The 20,000-nt window shown below is 57.8% G+C and overlaps 1 protein-coding gene across 16 annotated transcripts in view; it reads left to right on the top strand.

The window, feature by feature from the left end:
- aplp2 (amyloid beta (A4) precursor-like protein 2) overlaps nucleotides 1–20,000 on the top strand; it is a 223,915-nt gene that overhangs the window by 118,715 nt on the left and 85,200 nt on the right. For 14 of the 16 annotated variants that reach the window (XM_065000635.1, XM_065000634.1, XM_065000632.1 and 11 more), the window contains exons 3-5: nucleotides 1–128; nucleotides 5,009–5,121; nucleotides 18,497–18,714. The exon at nucleotides 1–128 is cut by the window's left edge and continues 2 nt beyond it. In XM_065000635.1, the coding sequence (XP_064856707.1) occupies nucleotides 1–128; nucleotides 5,009–5,121; nucleotides 18,497–18,714 (459 nt within the window). Of the gene's footprint in view, nucleotides 129–5,008; nucleotides 5,122–5,352; nucleotides 5,383–7,054; nucleotides 7,069–18,496; nucleotides 18,715–20,000 lie in introns of those variants that run through there. The other 2 variants (XM_065000636.1, XM_065000637.1) reach the window with 2 other exon arrangements.

Raw genomic sequence — 20,000 nt, 5'->3', positions numbered from 1 at the left:
GTACCCTGAGCTCCAGATCACTAACGTGGTGGAGGCCAACCAGCCAATCAGGATTGAGAACTGGTGCAAGAAGGAGAAGAAGCTGTGTAAAGGCCACGCCCACATCGTGGTGCCTTACAAATGTTTAGGTGAGAACCACCAAAGTGTCATAGAGAATATATAACACTGTTTGACTTTCCATTGGAAGTTTCCCCCATGTTGCCAAGGCCCAGTGGACCTGCCCGGGCTTTGGGCCAGGACGAGGGGGCTGGTCCTTTTCCGGTTGCGTTACCTAACAATCACTAATGGACCTGCCCGGGCTTTGGGCCAGGACGAGGGGGCTGGGCCTTTTCCGGTTGCGTTACCTAACAATCACTAATGGACCTGCCCGGGCTTTGGGCCAGGACGAGGGGACTGGGCCTTTTCGGGTTGCGTTACCTAACAATCACTAATTGCGAACACCTTCTCACGAAGCAAGTGTTTTGACTATTCATGGTGTGTAGACCAGGGTAATATCATGACGTATAGACCAGGGTAATATCATGGTGTGTAGACCAGGGTAATATCATGACGTATAGACCAGGGTAATATCATGGTGTATAGACCAGGGTAATATCATGGTGTATAGACCAGGGTAATATCATGGTGTGTAGACCAGGGTAACATCATGGTGTATAGACCAGAGTAATATCATGGTGTGTAGACCAGGGTAATATCATGGCGTGTAGACCAGGGTAATATCATGGTGTGTAGACCAGGGTAACATCATGGTGTATAGACCAGGGTAATATCATGGTGTATAGACCAGGGTAATATCATGGTGTATAGACCAGGGTAATATCATGGTGTATAGACCAGGGTAATATCATGGTGTATAGACCAGGGTAATATCATGGTGTATAGACCAGGGTAATATCATGGTGTATAGACCAGGGTAATATCATGGTGTGTAGACCAGGGTAATATCATGGTGTGGTAGACCAGGGTAATATCATGGTGTGGTAGACCAGGGTAATATCATGGCGTGTAGACCAGGGTAATATCATGGCGTGTAGACCAGGGTAATATCATGGCGTGTAGACCAGGGTAATATCATGTTGTGTAGACCAGGGTAATATCATGGCGTGTAGACCAGGGTAACATCATGGTGTGTAGACCAGGGTAATATCATGGTGTGTAGACCAGGGTAACATCATGGTGTGTAGACCAGGGTAATATCATGGCGTGTAGACCAGGGTAATATCATGTTGTGTAGACCAGGGTAACATCATGGTGTGTAGACCAGGGTAATATCATGGTGTGTAGACCAGGGTAATATCATGGTGTGTAGACCAGGGTAACATCATGGCGTGTAGACCAGGGTAATATCATGGCGTAATAGACCAGGGTAATATCATGGTGTGTAGACCAGGGTATTATCATGGCGTGTAGACCAGGGTAATATCATGGTGCGTAGACCAGGGTAATATCATGGTGCGTAGACCAGGGTAATATCATGGCGTGTAGACCAGGGTAATATCATGGTGTGTAGACCAGGGTAATATCATGGTGTGTAGACCAGGGTATTATCATGGTGTGTAGACCAGGGTAATATCATGGTGTATAGACCAGGGTAATATCATGGTGTGTAGACCAGGGTAATATCATGGTGTGTAGACCAGGGTAATATCATGGTGTGGTAGACCAGGGTAATATCATGGTGTGGTAGACCAGGGTAATATCATGGCGTGTAGACCAGGGTAATATCATGGTGTGTAGACCAGGGTAATATCATGGTGCGTAGACCAGGGTAATATCATGGTGCGTAGACCAGGGTAATATCATGGCGTGTAGACCAGGGTAATATCATGGCGTGTAGACCAGGGTAATATCATGGTGTGGTAGACCAGGGTAATATCATGGTGTGGTAGACCAGGGTAATATCATGGTGTGGTAGACCAGGGTAATATCATGGTGTGGTAGACCAGGGTAATATCATGGTGTGGTAGACCAGGGTAATATCATGGTGTGGTAGACCAGGGTAATATCATGGTGTATAGACCAGGGTAATATCATGGTGTATAGACCAGGGTAATATCATGGTGTGTAGACCAGGGTAATATCATGGTGTGGTAGACCAGGGTAATATCATGGCGTGTAGACCAGGGTAACAACGGTGTTCAAGTTGAAAAGCGGCATGACTTGCTGACCAGAAACCAGCCTGTTGCGGTTTTCAGATGTCTACACGTGCCCCGTTATTCAATCATTTAATCCAAATGACTCCCACGTGCCGACGGGCCACTCAGAACCTGGTTCTATTTGTAAAACAGGACGTGCTCCAAGTCCCGCCTCACCATGGGTCAAATATCAATCCAGTGTTCATCTCCCAGGACAAATTAGTATGGGTTTCATACAATCAACACACACAAAAGCCGGTCTGGTCAGCATGTAAGAATATTCTATTTGCAAGTCAGTGAGGTCATCCCCGAATGACAAAATATAACATGCTTATATTATTAAACCTTATTGTTTTTGTAATTCTGTGAGCTAAACCATGGACATATACAGCAGCATATAAGGCTTGAGACAATATTAGAGTATGGGTATTGTAATTTTGTGATGTAAGCCCCGCGCTTAGATAGTTGCTGGGTGCTGACAGGCCGGTTCACGGGCCAAGAGAGTGCGGGTAGGCCGGTTCCTGGGCTAGGAGCGTGCGGATAGGCCGGTTCACGGGCCAAGAGAGTGCGGGTAGGCCGGTTCCTGGGCTAGGAGCGTGCGGGTAGGCCGGTTCCTGGGCTAGGAGCGTGCGGATAGGCCGGTTCACGGGCCAAGAGAGTGCGGGTAGGCCGGTTCCTGGGCTAGGAGCGTGCGGATAGGCCGGTTCCTGGGCTAGGAGCGTGCGGATAGGCCGGTTCACGGGCCAAGAGAGTGCGGGTAGGCCGGTTCACGGGCCAAGAGAGTGCGGATAGGCCGGTTCACGGGCCAGGAGAGGAGACGTTAGAAACAGGCTAAATGAGGAGAAGAGAGGAGAGACATATTGGAGAGGCATTTTATTGACTAATCTCAGCCTTGGGCTGTGGTTTTACTACAGATCCACACACTCTGTCAGAAGCAATAGGATGGCCAAGGCATTTACTGTGGAGGCAGCAGGTCACAGCACCTCACAGCACAGCACCTCACAGCACAGCACCTCACAGTACAGCACCTCACAGCACAGCACCTCACAGTACAGCACCTCACAGAACATCTCCTCCGCTCTCTCCACTGGCTTCCAGTTGAAGCTCGCATCCGCTACAAGACCATGGTGCTTGCCTACGGAGCTGTGAGGGGAACGGCACCTCAGTACCTCCAGGCTCTGATCAGGCCCTACACCCAAACAAGGGCACTGCGTTCATCCACCTCTGGCCTGCTCGCCTCCCTACCACTGAGGAAGTACAGTTCCCGCTCAGCCCAGTCAAAACTGTTCGCTGCTCTGGCCCCCCAATGGTGGAACAAACTCCCTCACGACGCCAGGACAGCGGAGTCAATCACCACCTTCCGGAGACACCTGAAACCCCACCTCTTTAAGGAATACCTAGGATAGGATAAAGTAATCCTTCTGTGGTTTTAAAAGACCTAGATGCACTATTGTAAAGTGGCTGTTCCACTGGATGTCATAAGGTGAAAGCACCAATTTGTAAGTCGCTCTGGATAAGAGCGTCTGCTAAATGACTTAAATGTAAATGTAAACAGCACCTCACAGCACAGCACCTCACAGCACAGCACCTCACAGCACCTCACCTCACAGCACAGCACCTCACAGCACCTCACCTCACAGCACAGCACCTCACAGTACAGCACCTCACAGTACAGCACCTCACAGTACAGCACCTCGCAGTACAGCACCTCGCAGTACAGTACAGCACCTCACAGTACAGCACCTCACAGCGTAGCACCTCACAGTGCAGCACCTCACAGTGCAGCACCTCACAGCGTAGCACCTCACAGTACAGCACCTCACAGTACAGCACCTCACAGTACAGCACCTCACAGTACAGCACCTCACAGTACAGCACCTCACAGCGTAGCACCTCACAGCAGCACCTCACAGGACAGCACCTCACAGAACAGCACCTCACAGCACAGCACCTCACAGTACAGCACACAGAGCACAGCACCTCACACTACAGTACAGCACCTCACAGTACAGCACCTCACAGTACAGTACAGCACCTCACAGTACAGTACAGCACCTCACAGTACAGCACCTCACAGTACAGAACCTCACAGCACAGCACCTCACATAGCAGAGAGAGAGTCTTCCTGTGTAGCTCTGCTATTTCCAGCTCCCTACTCTATCATTATCTAAACCACTGCCTTCTCTTCCTTCTCCTCTCCCTCCCTGTCTGTAGTGGTGTAATGCTGTCCTCAGGCCTGGTTGTTGTTGATCCACCTAACGACCAGTTAGCAGATCACAGGCCTCCTCTTTCTGGGCCTCTACACCTCCATTATATGGTTTCATCCATCGTTCCATCTCAACCTTCTCTTTCTGGGCCTCTACACCTCCATTATATGGTTTCATCCATCCTTCCATCTCAACCTTCTCTTTCTGGGCCTCTACACCTCCATTATATGGTTTCATCCATCCTTCCATCTCAACCTTCTCTTTCTCCTGCTCCTTTCTGTTCTCTGCCTACATTATTTGGCTCGGGGAACAAAAGATCAATATTTTGGGTCCATGGCCAGGAAACTCCCCAGACCCTAATCCCATTGAGAACTTGTGGTCAATCCTCAAGAGGTGGGTGGACAAACAAAACCCCACACATTCTGACAAACTCCAAACATTGATTATGCAAGATTATGCAGTCAGGATGTGGCCCAGAAGTTAATTAACAGCATGCCAGGGCTGTCTCTCTCTCTCTCTCTCTGTCTCGGTGTCCAGGTGCTTTCCCAGCTGGATAAAGTATAAAATGAATGTTGTGTAAGACTGTGTAAGACTAACTGAATGTTGTGTAAGACTAACGGCTCACTAGGTTATGTTTGTGTAACACTGATCTATTTGTCCTTTCAGTGGGGGAGTTTGTGAGTGACGTGCTGCTGGTTCCTGAGAAGTGCAGGTTCTTCCACAAGGAGAGGATGGACATGTGTGTCAGCCACCAACAGTGGCACGGGGTGGCCGAGGAGGTAAGAACCATGTGTGTCAGGCACCAACAGTGGCACGGGGTGGCCGAGGAGGCACGGGGTGGCCGAGGAGGTAAGAACCATGTGTGTCAGGCACCAACAGTGGCACGGGGTGGCCGAGGAGGCACGGGGTGGCCGAGGAGGTAAGAACCATGTGTGTCAGGCACCAACAGTGGCACGGGGTGGCCGAGGAGGCACGGGGTGACCGAGGAGGTAAGAACCATGTGTGTCAGGCACCAACAGTGGCACGGGGTGGCCGAGGAGGTAAGAACCATGTGTGTCAGGCACGGGGTGGCAGAGGAGGCACGGGGTGGCAGAGGAGGCACGGGGTGGCAGAGGAGGCACGGGGTGGCCGAGGAGGCATGGGCGAGGAGGCACGGGGTGGCCGAGGAGGTAAGAACCATGTGTGTCAGGCACGGGGTGGCCGAGGAGGCACGGGGTGGTCGAGGAGGTAAGAACCATGTGTGTCAGGCATGGGGTGGCCGAGTAGGTATGGGGTGGCCGAGGAGGTAAGAACCATGTGTCAGGCACGGGGTGGCCGAGGAGGTAAGAACCATGTGTGTCAGGCACGGGGTGGCCGAGGAGGCACGGGGAGGCACGGGGTGGCCGAGGAGGCACGGGGTGGCCGAGGAGGTAAGAACCATGTGTGTCAGGCACGGGGTGGCCGAGGAGGCACGGGGTGGCCGAGGAGGCACGGGGTGGCCGAGGAGGCACGGGGTGGCCGAGGAGACACGGGGTGGCCGAGGAGGCACGGGGTGGCCGAGGAGGTAAGAACCATGTGTGTCAGGCACGGGGTGGCCGAGGAGGCACGGGGTGGCCGAGGAGGTAAGAACCATGTGTGTCAGGCATGGGGTGGCCGAGGAGACACGGGGAGGCACGGGGTGGCCGAGGAGGCACGGGGTGGCCGAGGAGGTAAGAACCATGTGTGTCAGGCACGGGGTGGCCGAGGAGGCACAGGGTGGCCGAGGAGGTAAGAACCATGTGTGTCAGGCACGGGGTGGCCGAGGAGGCACGGGGTGGCCGAGGAGGCACGGGGTGGCCGAGGAGGCACGGGGTGGCCGAGGAGACACGGGGTGGCCGAGGAGGCACGGGGTGGCCGAGGAGGTAAGAACCATGCGTGTCAGGCACGGGGTGGCCGAGGAGGCACGGGGTGGCCGAGGAGGCACGGGGTGGCCGAGGAGACACGGGGTGGCCGAGGAGGCACGGGGTGGCCGAGGAGACACGGGGTGGCCGAGGAGGTAAGAACCATGTGTGTCAGGCACAGGGTGGCCGAGGAGGCACGGGGTGGCCGAGGAGGCACGGGGTGGTCGAGGAGGTAAGAACCATGTGTGTCAGGCATGGGGTGGCCGAGGAGGCATGGGGTGGCCGAGGAGGCATGGGGTGGCCGAGGAGGTAAGAACCATGTGTGTCAGGCACGGGGTGGCCGAGGAGGTAAGAACCATGTGTGTCAGGCACGGGGTGGCCGAGGAGGCACAGGGTGGCCGAGGAGGTAAGAACCATGTGTGTCAGGCACGGGGTGGCCGAGGAGGCACGGGGTGGCCGAGGAGGCACGGGGTGGCCGAGGAGACACGGGGTGGCCGAGGAGGCACGGGGTGGCCGAGGAGGTAAGAACCATGCGTGTCAGGCACGGGGTGGCCGAGGAGGCACGGGGTGGCCGAGGAGGCACGGGGTGGCCGAGGAGGCACGGGGTGGCCGAGGAGACACGGGGTGGCCGAGGAGGCACGGGGTGGCCGAGGAGACACGGGGTGGCCGAGGAGGTAAGAACCATGTGTGTCAGGCACAGGGTGGCCGAGGAGGCATGGGGTGGCCGAGGAGGCACGGGGTGGTCGAGGAGGTAAGAACCATGTGTGTCAGGCATGGGGTGGCCGAGGAGGCATGGGGTGGCCGAGGAGGCATGGGGTGGCCGAGGAGGTAAGAACCATGTGTGTCAGGCACGGGGTGGCCGAGGAGGTAAGAACCATGTGTGTCAGGCACGGGGTGGCCGAGGATTGGGAGTCCCGTAGGGCGGTGCACAGTTGGCACAGTGTCGTCTGGGTTTGGCCGTCACTGTAAATAAGAATTTGTTCTTAAACTGACTTGCCTAGTTAAATAAAGGTTCAATAAAAATACAACTACTCTGTCTGGCTCTCTGTCTGTCTCCCTCTGTCTGGCTGTCTGGCTCTCTGGCTGTCTGGCTCTCTGTCTGTCTCCCTCTGTCTGGCTCTCTGGCTGTCTGGCTCTCTGGCTGTCTGGCTCTCTGTCTGTCTCCCTCTGTCTGGCTCTCTGGCTGTCTGGCTCTCTGGCTGTCTGGCTCTCTGGCTGTCTGGCTCTCTGTCTGTCTCCCTCTGTCTGGCTCTCTGGCTGTCTGGCTCTCTGGCTGTCTGGCTCTCTGTCTGTCTCCCTCTGTCTGGCTCTCTGGCTGTCTGGCTCTCTGGCTGTCTGGCTCTCTGTCTGTCTCCCTCTGTCTGGCTCTCTGGCTGTCTGGCTCTCTGGCTGTCTGGCTCTCTGGCTGTCTGGCTCTCTGTCTGTCTCCCTCTGTCTGGCTCTCTGGCTGTCTGGCTCTCTGGCTGTCTGGCTCTCTGGCTGTCTGGCTCTCTGGCTGTCTGGCTCTCTGTCTGTCTCCTTCTCTCTGGCTGTCTGGCTCTCTGTCTGTCTCCTTCTCTCTGGCTGTCTGGCTCTCTGTCTGTCTCCTTCTCTCTGGCTGTCTGGCTCTCTGTCTGTCTCCCTCTGTCTGGCTCTCTGGCTGTCTGGCTCTCTGGCTGTCTGGCTCTCTGTCTGTCTCCCTCTCTCTGGCTGTCTGGCTCTCTGTCTGTCTCCCTCTCTCTGGCTGTCTGGCTCTCTGTCTGTCTCCCTCTGTCTGGCTCTCTGGCTGTCTGGCTCTCTGGCTGTCTGGCTCTCTGTCTGTCTCCCTCTCTCTGGCTGTCTGGCTGTCTGGCTCTCTGTCTGTCTCCTTCTGTCTGGCTCTCTGCCTGTCTGGCTCTCTGGCTGGCTGTCTGTCTGTCTCCCTCTCTCTGTCTGTCTCCCTCTCTCTGGCTGTCACAGTAAGCATAAATATGGGTTGTATTTACAATGGTGCGTGTTCTTCACTGGTTGCCCTTTTCTTGTGGCAACAGGTCAGACATCTTGCTGCTGTGATGGAACACTGTGGAATTTCACCCAGTAGATATGAGAGTTTTTCAAAATTGGATTTGTTTTCGAATTCTTTGGGCAGGAGGTTAGGAAGTGCAGCTCAGTTTCCACCTCATTTTGTGGGCAGTGTGCACATAGCCTGTCTTCTCTTGAGAGCCATGTCTGCCTACGGGAGCCTTTCTCAATAGCAAGGCTATGCTCTCTCTCTGTCTCGCTCTCTCTCTGTCTCGCTCTCTCTCTGTCTGTCTGGCTGTCACGCTCTCTCTGTCTGGCCGTCTCTCTCTCTCGCTCTCTGTCTCACTCGCTTTCTCGCTCTCTCGCTCTCTGTCTCGCGCTCTCTCTCTCTGTCTGTCTGGCTAGCTCTTTGTCTGTCTGTCTGTCTGTCTGTCTGTCTGTCTGTCTGTCTGTCTGTCTGTCTGTCTGTCTGGCTGGCTGGCTGGCTCGCTCACTCTCTCGCTCTCTGTCTGGCTGTCTCGCGCTCTCTCTGTCTGTCTGGCTAGCTCTTTGTCTGTCTGTCTGTCTGTCTGTCTGTCTGTCTGTCTGTCTGTCTGGCTCACTCACTCACTCACTCACTCACTGTCGGTCTCTCTCTAGCAGGGTAATATACAGGCTTTAAACAAGGACTCTGTTGTTCCTCTATGGTAACTAGTAGGGAGAAGCATGTTGCCCAATGGACTCTGTTGTTCTTCTATGGTAACTAGTAGGGAGAAGCATGTTGCCCAATGGACTCTGTTGTTCCTCCCTCCTTCTCTACCTGTCTCTCCATCCCCTCCCCCTCTCTACATGTCTCTCCCTGCCCTCCCCCTCTCTACCTGTCTCTCCCTGCCCTCCCTCCTCTCTACCTGTCTCTCCCTGCCATCCCTCCTCTCTACCTGTCTCTCCCTGCCCTCCCTCCTCTCTACCTGTCTCTCCCTGCCCTCCCTCCTCTCTACCTGTCTCTCCCTGCCATCCCTCCTCTCTACCTGTCTCTCCCTGCCATCCCTCCTCTCTACCTGTCTCTCCCTGCCATCCCTCCTCTCTACCTGTCTCTCCCTGCCCTCCCTCCTTCTCTACCTGTCTCTCCCTGCCCTCCCTCCTTCTCTACCTGTCTCTCCCTGCCCTCCCTCCTTCTCTACCTGTCTCTCCCTGCCCTCCCTCCTTCTCTACCTGTCTCTCCCTGCCCTCCCTCCTTCTCGACCTGTCTCTCCCTGCCCTCCCTCCTCTCTACTTGTCTCTCCCTGCCCTCCCTCCTCTCTACCTGTCTCTCCCTCCCCTCCCCCTCTCTACCTGTCTCTCCCTCCCCTCCCCCTCTCTACCTGTCTCTCCCTGCCCTCCCTCCTCTACCTGTCTCTCCCTGCCCTCCCTCCTTCTCTACCTGTCTCTCCCTGCCCTCCCTCCTCTCTACCTGTCTCTCCCTGCCCTCCCTCCTCTCTACCTGTCTCTCCCTGCCATCCCTCCTCTCTACCTGTCTCTCCCTGCCCTCCCTCCTCTCTACCTGTCTCTCCCTGCCATCCCTCCTCTCTACCTGTCTCTCCCTGCCATCCCTCCTCTCTACCTGTCTCTCCCTGCCCTCCCTCCTTCTCTACCTGTCTCTCCCTGCCCTCCCTCCTTCTCTACCTGTCTCTCCCTGCCCTCCCTCCTTCTCTCCCTGCCCTCCCTCCTTCTCTACCTGTCTCTCCCTGCCCTCCCTCCTTCTCTACCTGTCTCTCCCTCCCCTCCCCCTCTCTACCTGTCTCTCCCTGCCCTCCCTCCTTCTCTACCTGTCTCTCCCTGTCCTCCCTCCTTCTCTACCCGTCTCTCCCTCCCCTCCCTCCTTCTCTACCCGTCTCTCCCTCCCCTCCCCCTTCTCTACCTGTCTCTCCCTCTCCTCCCCCTCTCTACCGGTAGTCTCTCCCTCCCCTCCCCATTCTCTACCTGTCTCTCCCTCCCCCTCTCTACCTGTCTCTCCCTCCCCTCCCCCTCTCTACCTGTCACTCCCTCCCCTCCCCCTCTCTACCTGTCTCTCCCTGCCATCCCCCTCTCTACCTGTCTCTCCCTGCCATCCCCCTCTCTACCTGTCTCTCCCTGCCATCCCCCTCTCTACCTGTCTCTCCCTGCCCTCCCTCCTTCTCTACCTGTCTCTCCCTGCCCTCCCTCCTTCTCTACCTGTCTCTCCCTGCCCTCCCCCTTCTCTACCTGTCTCTACCTGCCCTTCCCCCTTCTCTACCTGTCTCTCCCTCCCCTCCCCCTTCTCTACCTGTCTCTCCCTCCCCTCCCCCCTCTCTACCTGTCTCTCCCTGCCCTCCCTCCTCTCTACCTATCTCTACCTGCCCTTCCCCCTTCTCTACCTGTCTCTCCCTGCCCTCCCTCCTCTCTACCTGTCTCTACCAGCCCTTCCCCCTTCTCTACCTGTCTCTCCCTCCCCTCCCCCTTCTCTACCTGTCTCTCCCGCCCCTCCCCCTTCTCTACCTGTCTCTACCTGCCCTCCCCCTCCTTCTCTACCTGTCTCTCCCTCCCCCTTCTCTACCTGTCTCTCCCTCCCCTCCCCATTCTCTACCTGTCTCTCCCTCCCCCTCTCTACCTGTCTCTCCCTCCCCTCCCCCTCTCTACCTGTCTCTCCCTCCCCTCCCCCCTCTCTACCTGTATGTCCCTCCCCTCCCCCTCTCTACCGGTCTCTCCCTCCCTTCCCCCTTCTCTACCTGTCTCTCCCTCCCCTCCCCCTTCTCTACTCTACCACCTCTCTCCCTCCCGTCCCCCTCCCCATTCTCTACCTGTCTCTCCCTCCCCCTCTCTACCTGTCTCTCCCTCCCCTCCCCCTTCTCTACCTCTCTCCCTGCCCTCCCCTTCTCTACCTCTCTCCCTGCCCTCCCCCTCTCTACCTGTCTCTCCCTCCCCTCCCCTCTCTACCTGTATGTCCCTCCCCTCCCCCCTCTCTACCTGTCTCTCCCTCCCTTCCCCCTTCTCTACCTGTCTCTCCCTCCCCTCCCCCTCTCTCCCTGTCTCTCCCTCCCCTCTCTACCTGTCTCCCTCCCTTCACCCCTCTCTACCTGTCTCTCCCTCCCCTCCCCATTCTCTACCTGTCTCTCCCTCCCCCTCTCTACCTGTCTCTCCCTCCCCTCCCCTTCTCTACCTCTCTCCCTGCCCTCCCCCTCTCTACCTGTCTCTCCCTGCCCCCTCCCCCTTCTCTACCTGTCTCTCCCTGCCCTCCCCTTCTCTACCTGTCTATCCCTGCCCTCCCTCCTTCTCTACCCATCTCTCCCTCCCTTCCCCCTTCTCTACCTGTCTCTCCCTCCCCTCCCCCTCTACCTGTCTCTCCCTCCCCTCCCCCCTCTCTACCTGTCTCTCCCTGCCCTCCCTCCTCTCTACCTGTCTCTACCTGTCCTTCCCCCTTCTCTACCTGTCTCTCCCTCCCTCCCCCTTCTCTACCTGTCTCTCCCGCCCCTCCCCTTCTCTACCTGTCTCTACCTGCCCTCCCTCCTTCTCTACCTGTCTCTCCCTCCCCTCCCCCTTCTCTACCTGTCTCTCCCTCTCCTCCCCCTCTCTACCTGTCTCTCCCTCCCCTCCCCATTCTCTACCTGTCTCTCCCTCCCCCTCTCTACCTGTCTCTCCCTCCCCTCCCCCTCTCTACCTGTATGTCCCTCCCCTCCCCCCTCTCTACCTGTCTCTCCCTCCCCTCCCCTCTCTACCTGTATGTCCCTCCCCTCCCCCTCTCTACCTGTCTCTCCCTCCCTTCCCCCTTCTCTACCTGTCTCTCCCTCCCTCCCCCTTCTCTACCTCTCTCCCTCCCGTCCCCCCCCCCCCCTCTCTACCTCTCTCCCTCCCCTCCCCCTCTCTCCCTGTCTCTCCCTCCCCTCCCCATTCTCTCCCTGTCTCTTCCTCCCCCCCTCTCTACCTTTCTCTCCCTCCCTCCCCCTTCTCTACCTGTCTCTCCCTCCCCCCCCCTTCTCTACCTGTCTCTCCCTCCCCTCCCCCTTCTCTACTTGTCTCTCCCTCCCCTCCCCCTTCTCTACCTGTCTCCTCCCTCCCTCACCCTTCTCTACCTGTATGTCCCTCCCCTCCCCCTCTCTACCTGTCTCTCCCTCCCTTCCCCCTTCTCTACCTGTCTCTCCCTCCCCTCCCCCTTCTCTACCTCTCTCCCTCCCGTCCCCCCTCCCCATTCTCTACCTGTCTCTCCCTCCCCCTCTCTACCTGTCTCTCCCTCCCCTCCCCCTCTCTACCTGTCTCTCCCTCCCCTCCCCCTCTCTCCCTGTCTCTCCCTCCCCTCTCTACCTGTCTCCCTCCCTTCCCCCCTCTCTACCTGTCTCTCCCTCCCCTCCCCTTCTCTACCTCTCTCCCTGCCCTCCCCCTCTCTACCTGTCTCTCCCTCCCCTCCCCCTCTCTACCTGTATGTCCCTCCCCCTCCCCCTCTCTACCTTTCTCTCCCTCCCTTCCCCCTTCTCTACCTGTCTCTCCCTCCCCTCCCCCTTCTCTACCTGTCTCTCCCTCCCCCCTCCCCCTCTCTCCCTGTCTCTCCCTCCCCTCTCTACCTGTCTCTACCTGCCCTCCCTCCTTCTCTACCTGTCTCTCCCTCCCCTCCCCCTTCTCTACCTGTCTCTCCCTCTCCTCCCCCTCTCTACCTGTCTCTCCCTCCCCTCCCCATTCTCTACCTGTCTCTCCCTCCCCCTCTCTACCTGTCTCTCCCTCCCCTCCCCTTCTCTACCTCTCTCCCTGCCCTCCCCCTCTCTACCTGTCTCTCCCTCCCCCTCCCCTCTCTACCTGTATGTCCCTCCCCTCCCCTCTCTACCTGTCTCTCCCTCTCTTCCCCCTTCTCTACCTGTCTCTCCCTCCCCTCCCCCTTCTCTACCTCTCTCCCTCCCCTCCCCCTCTCTCCCCTGTCTCTCCCTCCCCTCCCCATTCTCTACCTGTCTCTCCCTCCCCATTCTCTACCTGTCTCTCCCTCCCCCTCTCTACCTGTCTCTCCCTCCCCTCCCCTTCTCTACCTGTCTCTCCCTCCCCTCCCCTTCTCTACTTGTCTCTCCCTCCCCTCCCCTTCTCTACCTGTCTCTCCCTTCTCTCCCCCTTCTCTACCTGTCTCTCCCTCCCCCTTCTCTACCTGTCTCTCCTCCCCTCCCCTTCTCTACCTGTCTCTCCCTCCCCTCCCCCTTCTCTACCTGTATGTCCCTCCCCTCCCCCTCTCTACCTGTCTCTCCCACCCTTCCCCCTTCTCTACCTCTCTCCTCCGTCCCCCCTCCCCATTCTCTACCTGTCTCTCCCTCCCCCCTCTCTACCTGTCTCTCCCTCCCCTCCCCCTTCTCTACCTCTCTCCCTGCCCTCCCCCTCTCTACCTGTCTCTCCCTCCCCTCCCCCTCTCTACCTGTCTCTCCCTCCCTTCCCCCTTCTCTACCTGTCTCTCCCTCCCCTCCCCCTCTCTCCCTGTCTCTCCCTCCCCCTCTCTACCTGTCTCCCTCCCTTCCCCCTCTCTACCTGTCTCTCCCTCCCCTCCCCATTCTCTACCTGTCTCTCCCTCCCCCTCTCTACCTGTCTCTCCCTCCCCTCCCCCTTCTCTACCTGTCTCTCCCTGCCCTCCCCCTCTCTACCTGTCTCTCCCTCCCCTCCCCCTCTCTACCTGTATGTCCCTCCCCTCCCCCTCTCTACCTGTCTCTCCCTCCCCTCCCCCTCTCTCCCTGTCTCTCCCTCCCCTCTCTACCTGTCTCCCTCCCTTCCCCCTCTCTACCTGTCTCCCCTCCCCCTTCTCTACCTGTCTCTCCCTCCCCTCCCCCTTCTTTACCTGTCTCTCCCTCCCCTCCCCATTCTCTACCTGTCTCTCCCTCCCCTCCCCTTCTCTACCTGTCTCTCCCTCCCCTCCCCTTCTCTACCTGTCTCTCCCTCCCCTCCCCTTCTCTACCTGTCTCTCCCTCCCCTCCCCTTCTCTACCTGTCTCTCCCTCCCCTCCCCCTTCTCTACCTGTCTATCCCTCCCCTCCCCCTTCTCTACTTGTCTCTCCCTCCCCCCCTTCTCTACTTGTCTCTCCCTCCCTCCCCCTTCTCTACCTGTCTCTCCCTCCCCTCCCCCCTTCTCTACCTGTCTCTCCCTCCCCTACCCCTTCTCTACCTGTCTCTCCCTCCCCTCCCCCTTCTCTACCTGTCTCTCCCTCCCCGTCTCCCCCTCCCCCTTCTCTACCTGTCGCTCCCTCCCCTCCCCTTCTCTACCTGTCTCTCCCTCCCCTCCTCCTTCTCTACCTGTCTCTCCTCCCTCCCCTTCTCTACCTGTCTCTCCCTCCCCTCCCCCTTCTCTACCTGTCTCTCCCTCCCTCCCCCTTCTCTACCTGTCTCTCCCTCCCTCCTCCTTCTCTACCTGTCTCTCCCTCCCCTCCCCTTCTCTACCTGTCTCTCCCTTCCCTCCCCTTCTCTACCTGTCTCTCCCTCCCCTCCCCTTCTCTACCTCTCTCCCTGCCCTCCCCCTCTCTACCTGTCTCTCCCTCCCCTCCCCCTCTCTACCTGTCTCTCCCTCCCTTCCCCCTTCTCTACCTGTCTCCCCTCCCCCTTCTCTACCTGTCGCTCCCTCCCCTCCCCTTCTCTACCTGTCTCTCCCTCCCCTCCTCCTTCTCTACCTGTCTCTCCCTCCCCTCCCCCTCTCTCCCTGTCTCTCCCTCCCCTCTCTACCTGTCTCCCTCCCTTCCCCCCCCTCTCTACCTGTCTCTCCCTCCCCTCCCCATTCTCTACCTGTCTCTCCCTCCCCCTCTCTACCTGTCTCTCCCTCCCTCCCCTTCTCTACCTGTCTCTCCCTGCCCTCCCCCTCTCTACCTGTCTCTCCCTCCCCTCCCCCTCTCTACCTGTATGTCCCTCCCCTCCCCCTCTCTACCTGTCTCTCCCTCCCCTCCCCCTCTCTCCCTGTCTCTCCCTCCCCTCTCTACCTGTCTCCCTCCTTCCCCCTCTCTACCTGTCTCCCCCTCCCCTTCTCTACCTGTCTCTCCCTCCCCTCCCCCTTCTCTACCTGTCTCTCCCTCCCCTCCCCCTTCTTTACCTGTCTCTCCCTCCCCTCCCCCTTCTCTACCTGTCTCTCCCTCCCCTCCCCCTTCTCTACTTGTCTCTCCCTCCCCCTTCTCTACTTGTCTCTCCTCCCCTCCCCCTCTCTACCTGTCTCTCCCTCCCTTCCCCCTTCCCTCTACCTGTCTCTCCCTCCCCTCCCCCCCGTCTCTCCCTCCCCTCTCTACCTGTCTCCCTCCCTTCCCCCTCTCTACCTGTCTCTCCCTCCCCTCCCCATTCTCTACCTGTCTCTCCCTCCCCCTCTCTACCTGTCTCTCCCTCCCCATTCTCTACCTGTCTCTCCCTCCCCTCCCCTTCTCTACCTGTCTCTCCCTCCCTCCCCTTCTCTACCTGTCTCTCCCTCCCCTCCCCTTCTCTACCTGTCTCTCCCTCCCCTCCCCCTTCTCTACCTGTCTCTCCCTCCCCTCCCCTTCTCTACCTGTCTATCCCTCCCCTCCCCCTTCTCTACTTGTCTCTCCCTCCCCCTTCTCTACTTGTCTCTCCCTCCCCTCCCCCTTCTCTACCTGTCTCTCCCTCCCCCCTCCCCTTCTCTCCCCTGTCTCTACCTGTCTCTCCCCCTCCCCTTCTCTACCTGTCTCTCCCTCCCCTCCCCTTCTCTACCTGTCTCTCCCTCCCCCTCTCTACCTGTCTCCCCCTCCCCCTTCTCTACCTGTCTCTCCCTCCCCTCCCCTTCTCTACCTGTCTCTCCCTCCCCTCCTCCTTCTCTACCTGTCTCTCCCCCCCTCCCCTTCTCTACCTGTCTCTCCCTCCCTCCCCTTCTCTACCTGTCTCTCCCTCCCCTCCCCTTCTCTACCTGTCTCTCCCTCCCCCTCCTCCTTCTCTACCTGTCTCTCCCTCCCCTCCCCCTTCTCTACCTGTCTCTCCCTTCCCTCCCCCTTCTCTACCTGTCTCTCCCTCCCCCTCCCCTTCTCTACCTGTCTCTCCCTCCCCTCCCCCGTCTCTACCTGTCTCTCCCTGCCCTCCTCCTTCTCTACCTGTCTCTCCCTGCCCTCCTCCTTCTCTACCTGTCTCTCCCTGCCCTCCTCCTTCTCTACCTGTCTCTCCCTCCCCTCCCCCTTCTCTACCTGTCTCTCCCTCCCCTCCTCCTTCTCTACCTGTCTCTCCCTCCCCTCCCCCTTCTCTACCTGTCTCTCCCTGCCCTCCCCTTCTCTACCTGTCTCTCCCTCCCCCCCCCTTCTCTACCTGTCTCTCCCTCCCCTCCCCCGTCTCTACCTGTCTCTCCCTCCCCTCCCCCTTCTCTACCTGTCTCTCCCTCCCCTCCTCCTTCTCTACCTGTCTCTCCCTCCCCTCTCCCCTTCTCTACCTGTCTCCCCCTCCCCTCCTCCTTCTCTACCTGTCTCCCCCTCCCCTCCTCCTTCTCTACCTGTCTCTCCCTCCCCTCCTCCTTCTCTACCTGTCTCTCCCTCCCCTCCTCCTTCTCTACCTGTCTCTCCCTCCCCTCCTCCTTCTCTACCTGTCTCTCCCTCCCCTCCCCCTTCTCTACCTGTCTTTCCCTCCCCTCCCCCTTCTCTACCTGTCTCTCCCTCCCCTCCTCCTTCTCTACCTGTCTCTCCCTCCCCTCCCCCTTCTCTACCTGTCTCTCCCTCCCCTCCCTCCTCTCTATCTGTCTCTCCTTCCCTCCTTCTCTACCTGTCTGGCTGAGTGCTTCCCAGTTGTCCTGTGATCAGAGTTTAGGTTTAGAGCTGATCTCTAACCAGACTAGTTCTGTGGTGGAAACCATGTAGTCTTCCAGACAGATTTCGTAAGGCTATCTTGGAGCCTGCTGGGCCAACAGTTAGGAGTGCAACACACACCTGGCCTCCTAGCCCTGTGTACTGGCCTGCTTGGCTCCTAGCCCTGTGTACTGGCCTGCTTGGCTCCTAGCCCTGTGTACTGGCCTGCTTGGCTCCTAGCCCTGTGTACTGGCCTGCTTGGCTCCTAGCCCTGTGTACTGGCCTGCTTGGCTCCTAGCCCTGTGTACTGGCCTGCTTGGCTCCTAGCCCTGTGTACTGGCCTGCTTGGCTCCTAGCCCTGTGTACTGGCCTGCTTGGCTCCTAGCCCTGTGTACTGGCCTGCTTGGCTCCTAGCCCTGTGTACCCGCCTGCTTGGCTCCTAGCCCTGTGTACCGGCCTGCTTGGCTCCTAGCCCTGTGTACTAGCCTGCTAGGCTCCTAGCCCTGTGTACTGGCCTGCTTGGCTCCTAGCCCTGTGTACTGGCCTGCTTGGCTCCTAGCCCTGTGTACTGGCCTGCTAGGCTCCTAGCCCTGTGTACTGGCCTGCTTGGCTCCTAGCCCTGTGTACTGGCCTGCTTGGCTCCTAGCCCTGTGTACTGGCCTGCTAGGCTCCTAGCCCTGTGTACTGGCCTGCTAGGCTCCTAGCCCTGTGTACCCGCCTGCTTGGCTCCTAGCCCTGTGTACCGGCCTGCTTGGCTCCTAGCCCTGTGTACCGGCCTGCTTGGCTCCTAGCCCTGTGTACCGGCCTGCTTGGCTCCTAGCCCTGTGTACCCGCCTGCTTGGCTCCTAGCCCTGTGTACTGGCCTGCTTGGCTCCTAGCCCTGTGTACTGGCCTGCTTGGCTCCTAGCCCTGTGTACTGGCCTGCTTGGCTCCTAGCCCTGTGTACTGGCCTGCTTGGCTCCTAGCCCTGTGTACTGGCCTGCTAGGCTCCTAGCCCTGTGTACCGGCTGCCACTGGCTTGTCCCTGCACGGCGGCCTGAATGCAGTCTAGATTGTATGACTGGCAGCCCAATTCTGAGCTTTTTTTTCATTAATTGGTCTTTTGACCAATCAGATCAGCTCTTCTGCCAATAATTGGGAATAGATCAGAATTGGGCTTCCTGTGTAAACCCAGCCTCGCCGGGCTTCCTGTGTAAACCCAGCCTCGCCGGTCCCTGGTCGGACCCAGCCTCGCCGGTCCCTGGTCGGACCCAGCCTCGCCGGGCCCTGGTCGGATCCAGCCTCGCCGGGCCCTGGTCGGATCCAGCCTCGCCGGGCCCTGGTCGGATCCAGCCTCGCCGGGCCCTGGTCGGATCCAGCATCGCCGGGCCCTGGTCGAACCCAGCCTGGTCACACCCAGCCTCGCTGGGCCGTAGTTGGACCCAGTCCTAGTTGGACCCAGCCTCACCGGGCCCAGCCTAGTTGTATCCAGCCTCGCCAGGCTCTAGTTGGACCCAGTCCGAGTTAGACCCAGCCTCACTAGACCCTCTACAGCCTATAGACTTATGAATGCATTTTCCTCAGTCTGTTTCTTGTCAGTTTTACGTGTGTAGCGTTTCACTCTCTCTCCCATCTCTCCCTTTCTCCTCTCCCCAGGCCTGTTCCAAGGGGACCATGGTCCTTCACAGCTATGGCATGTTACTGCCCTGTGGCATTGATAAGTTCCATGGTACAGAGTATGTATGCTGCCCCTCCCCTGGGGAACCCTCCCTGCCCGCCATGCCCTCCCAGGAGGAAGAAGAAGAAGATGAAGAGGAGGACGAAGAGGTGGAGGAGACTGCACTGGATCAGGATGATCTTGTAGAGAAGGAGAGGTGTGTGTGTGTGTGTGTGTGTTTCCTACCTTGATTAGTGGATTCCTCTATTTCAGCCACAAGCGTTGCTGACAGGTGTATTAAAACGAGCACACAGCCATGCAATCTCCATAGACAAACATTAGCAGTAGAATGGCCTTAATGAAGAGCTCAGTGACTTTCAACGTGGCACCGTCACAGCATACCCCGGTCAACTGTTATTGTGGAAACGTCTAGGAGCAACAACAGCTCAGCTGAGAAGTGGTAGACCACACGAGCTCACAGAACTGGACCGCCGAGTGCTGAAGCGCGTGAAAATGGTCTGTCCTCGGTTGCAACACTCACTACCGAGTTCCAAACTGCCTCTGGAAGCAACGTCAGCACAATAACTGTGGGTTTGCATGGCCGAGCAGCCGCACACAAGCCTAAGATCACCAAGTATAATGCCAAGCGTTGGCTGGAGAGGTGTAAAGCTCGCTGCTATTGGACTCTGGAGCAGTGGAAACACGTTCTCTGGAGTGATGAATCACGCTTCACCGTATGGCAGTCTGACGGAGGAATCTGGGTTTGGTAGATACCAGGAGAACTCTACCTGCTCCAATACACAGTGCCCACTGTAAAGTTTGGTGGAGGAGGAATAATGTTCTGAGGCTGTTTCATTGGTTTGGGCCCCTTAGTTCCAGTGAAGGGAAATCTCAACACTACAGTATACAAGACTATTCTGTGCTTCCAGATTTGTGGCAACAGTTTGGGGAAGGCCCTTTGCTGTTTCAGCATGACACTGCCCCCATGCACAAAGCGAGGTCCATACAGAAATGGTTTGTCGGGATCGATGTGGAAGAACTTGACTGGCCAGCACAGAGCCCGGACCTCAACCCCATCGAACACCTTTGGGATGAATTGGAACGCCGACTGTGAGCCAGGCCTATTCGCCCAACATCAGTGACCGACCTCACTAATGCTCTTGTGGCTGAATGGAAGCAAGTCCTTGCAGCAATGTTCCAACATCTAGTGGAAAGCCTTCCCAGAAGAGTGGAGGCTGTTATAGCAGCAATGTTCCAACATCTAGTGGAAAGCCTTCCCAGAAGAGAGGAGGCTGTTATAGCAGCAATGTTCCAACATCTAGTGGAAAGCCTTCCCAGTAGAGTGGAGGCTGTTATAGTAGCAATGTTCCAACATCTAGTGGAAAGCCTTCCCAGAAGAGTGGAGGCTGGCTGTTATAGCAGCAATGTTCCTACATCTAGTGGAAAGCCTTCCCAGAAGAGTGGAGGCTGTTATAGCAGCAATGTTCCAACATCTAGTGGAAA

The sequence above is a fragment of the Oncorhynchus nerka genome, linkage group LG14 (assembly GCF_034236695.1).
Source record: "Oncorhynchus nerka isolate Pitt River linkage group LG14, Oner_Uvic_2.0, whole genome shotgun sequence".
Classification (NCBI taxonomy): Eukaryota; Metazoa; Chordata; class Actinopteri; order Salmoniformes; family Salmonidae; genus Oncorhynchus; species Oncorhynchus nerka.
This window is presented reverse-complemented; position numbering and strand designations above follow the sequence as displayed.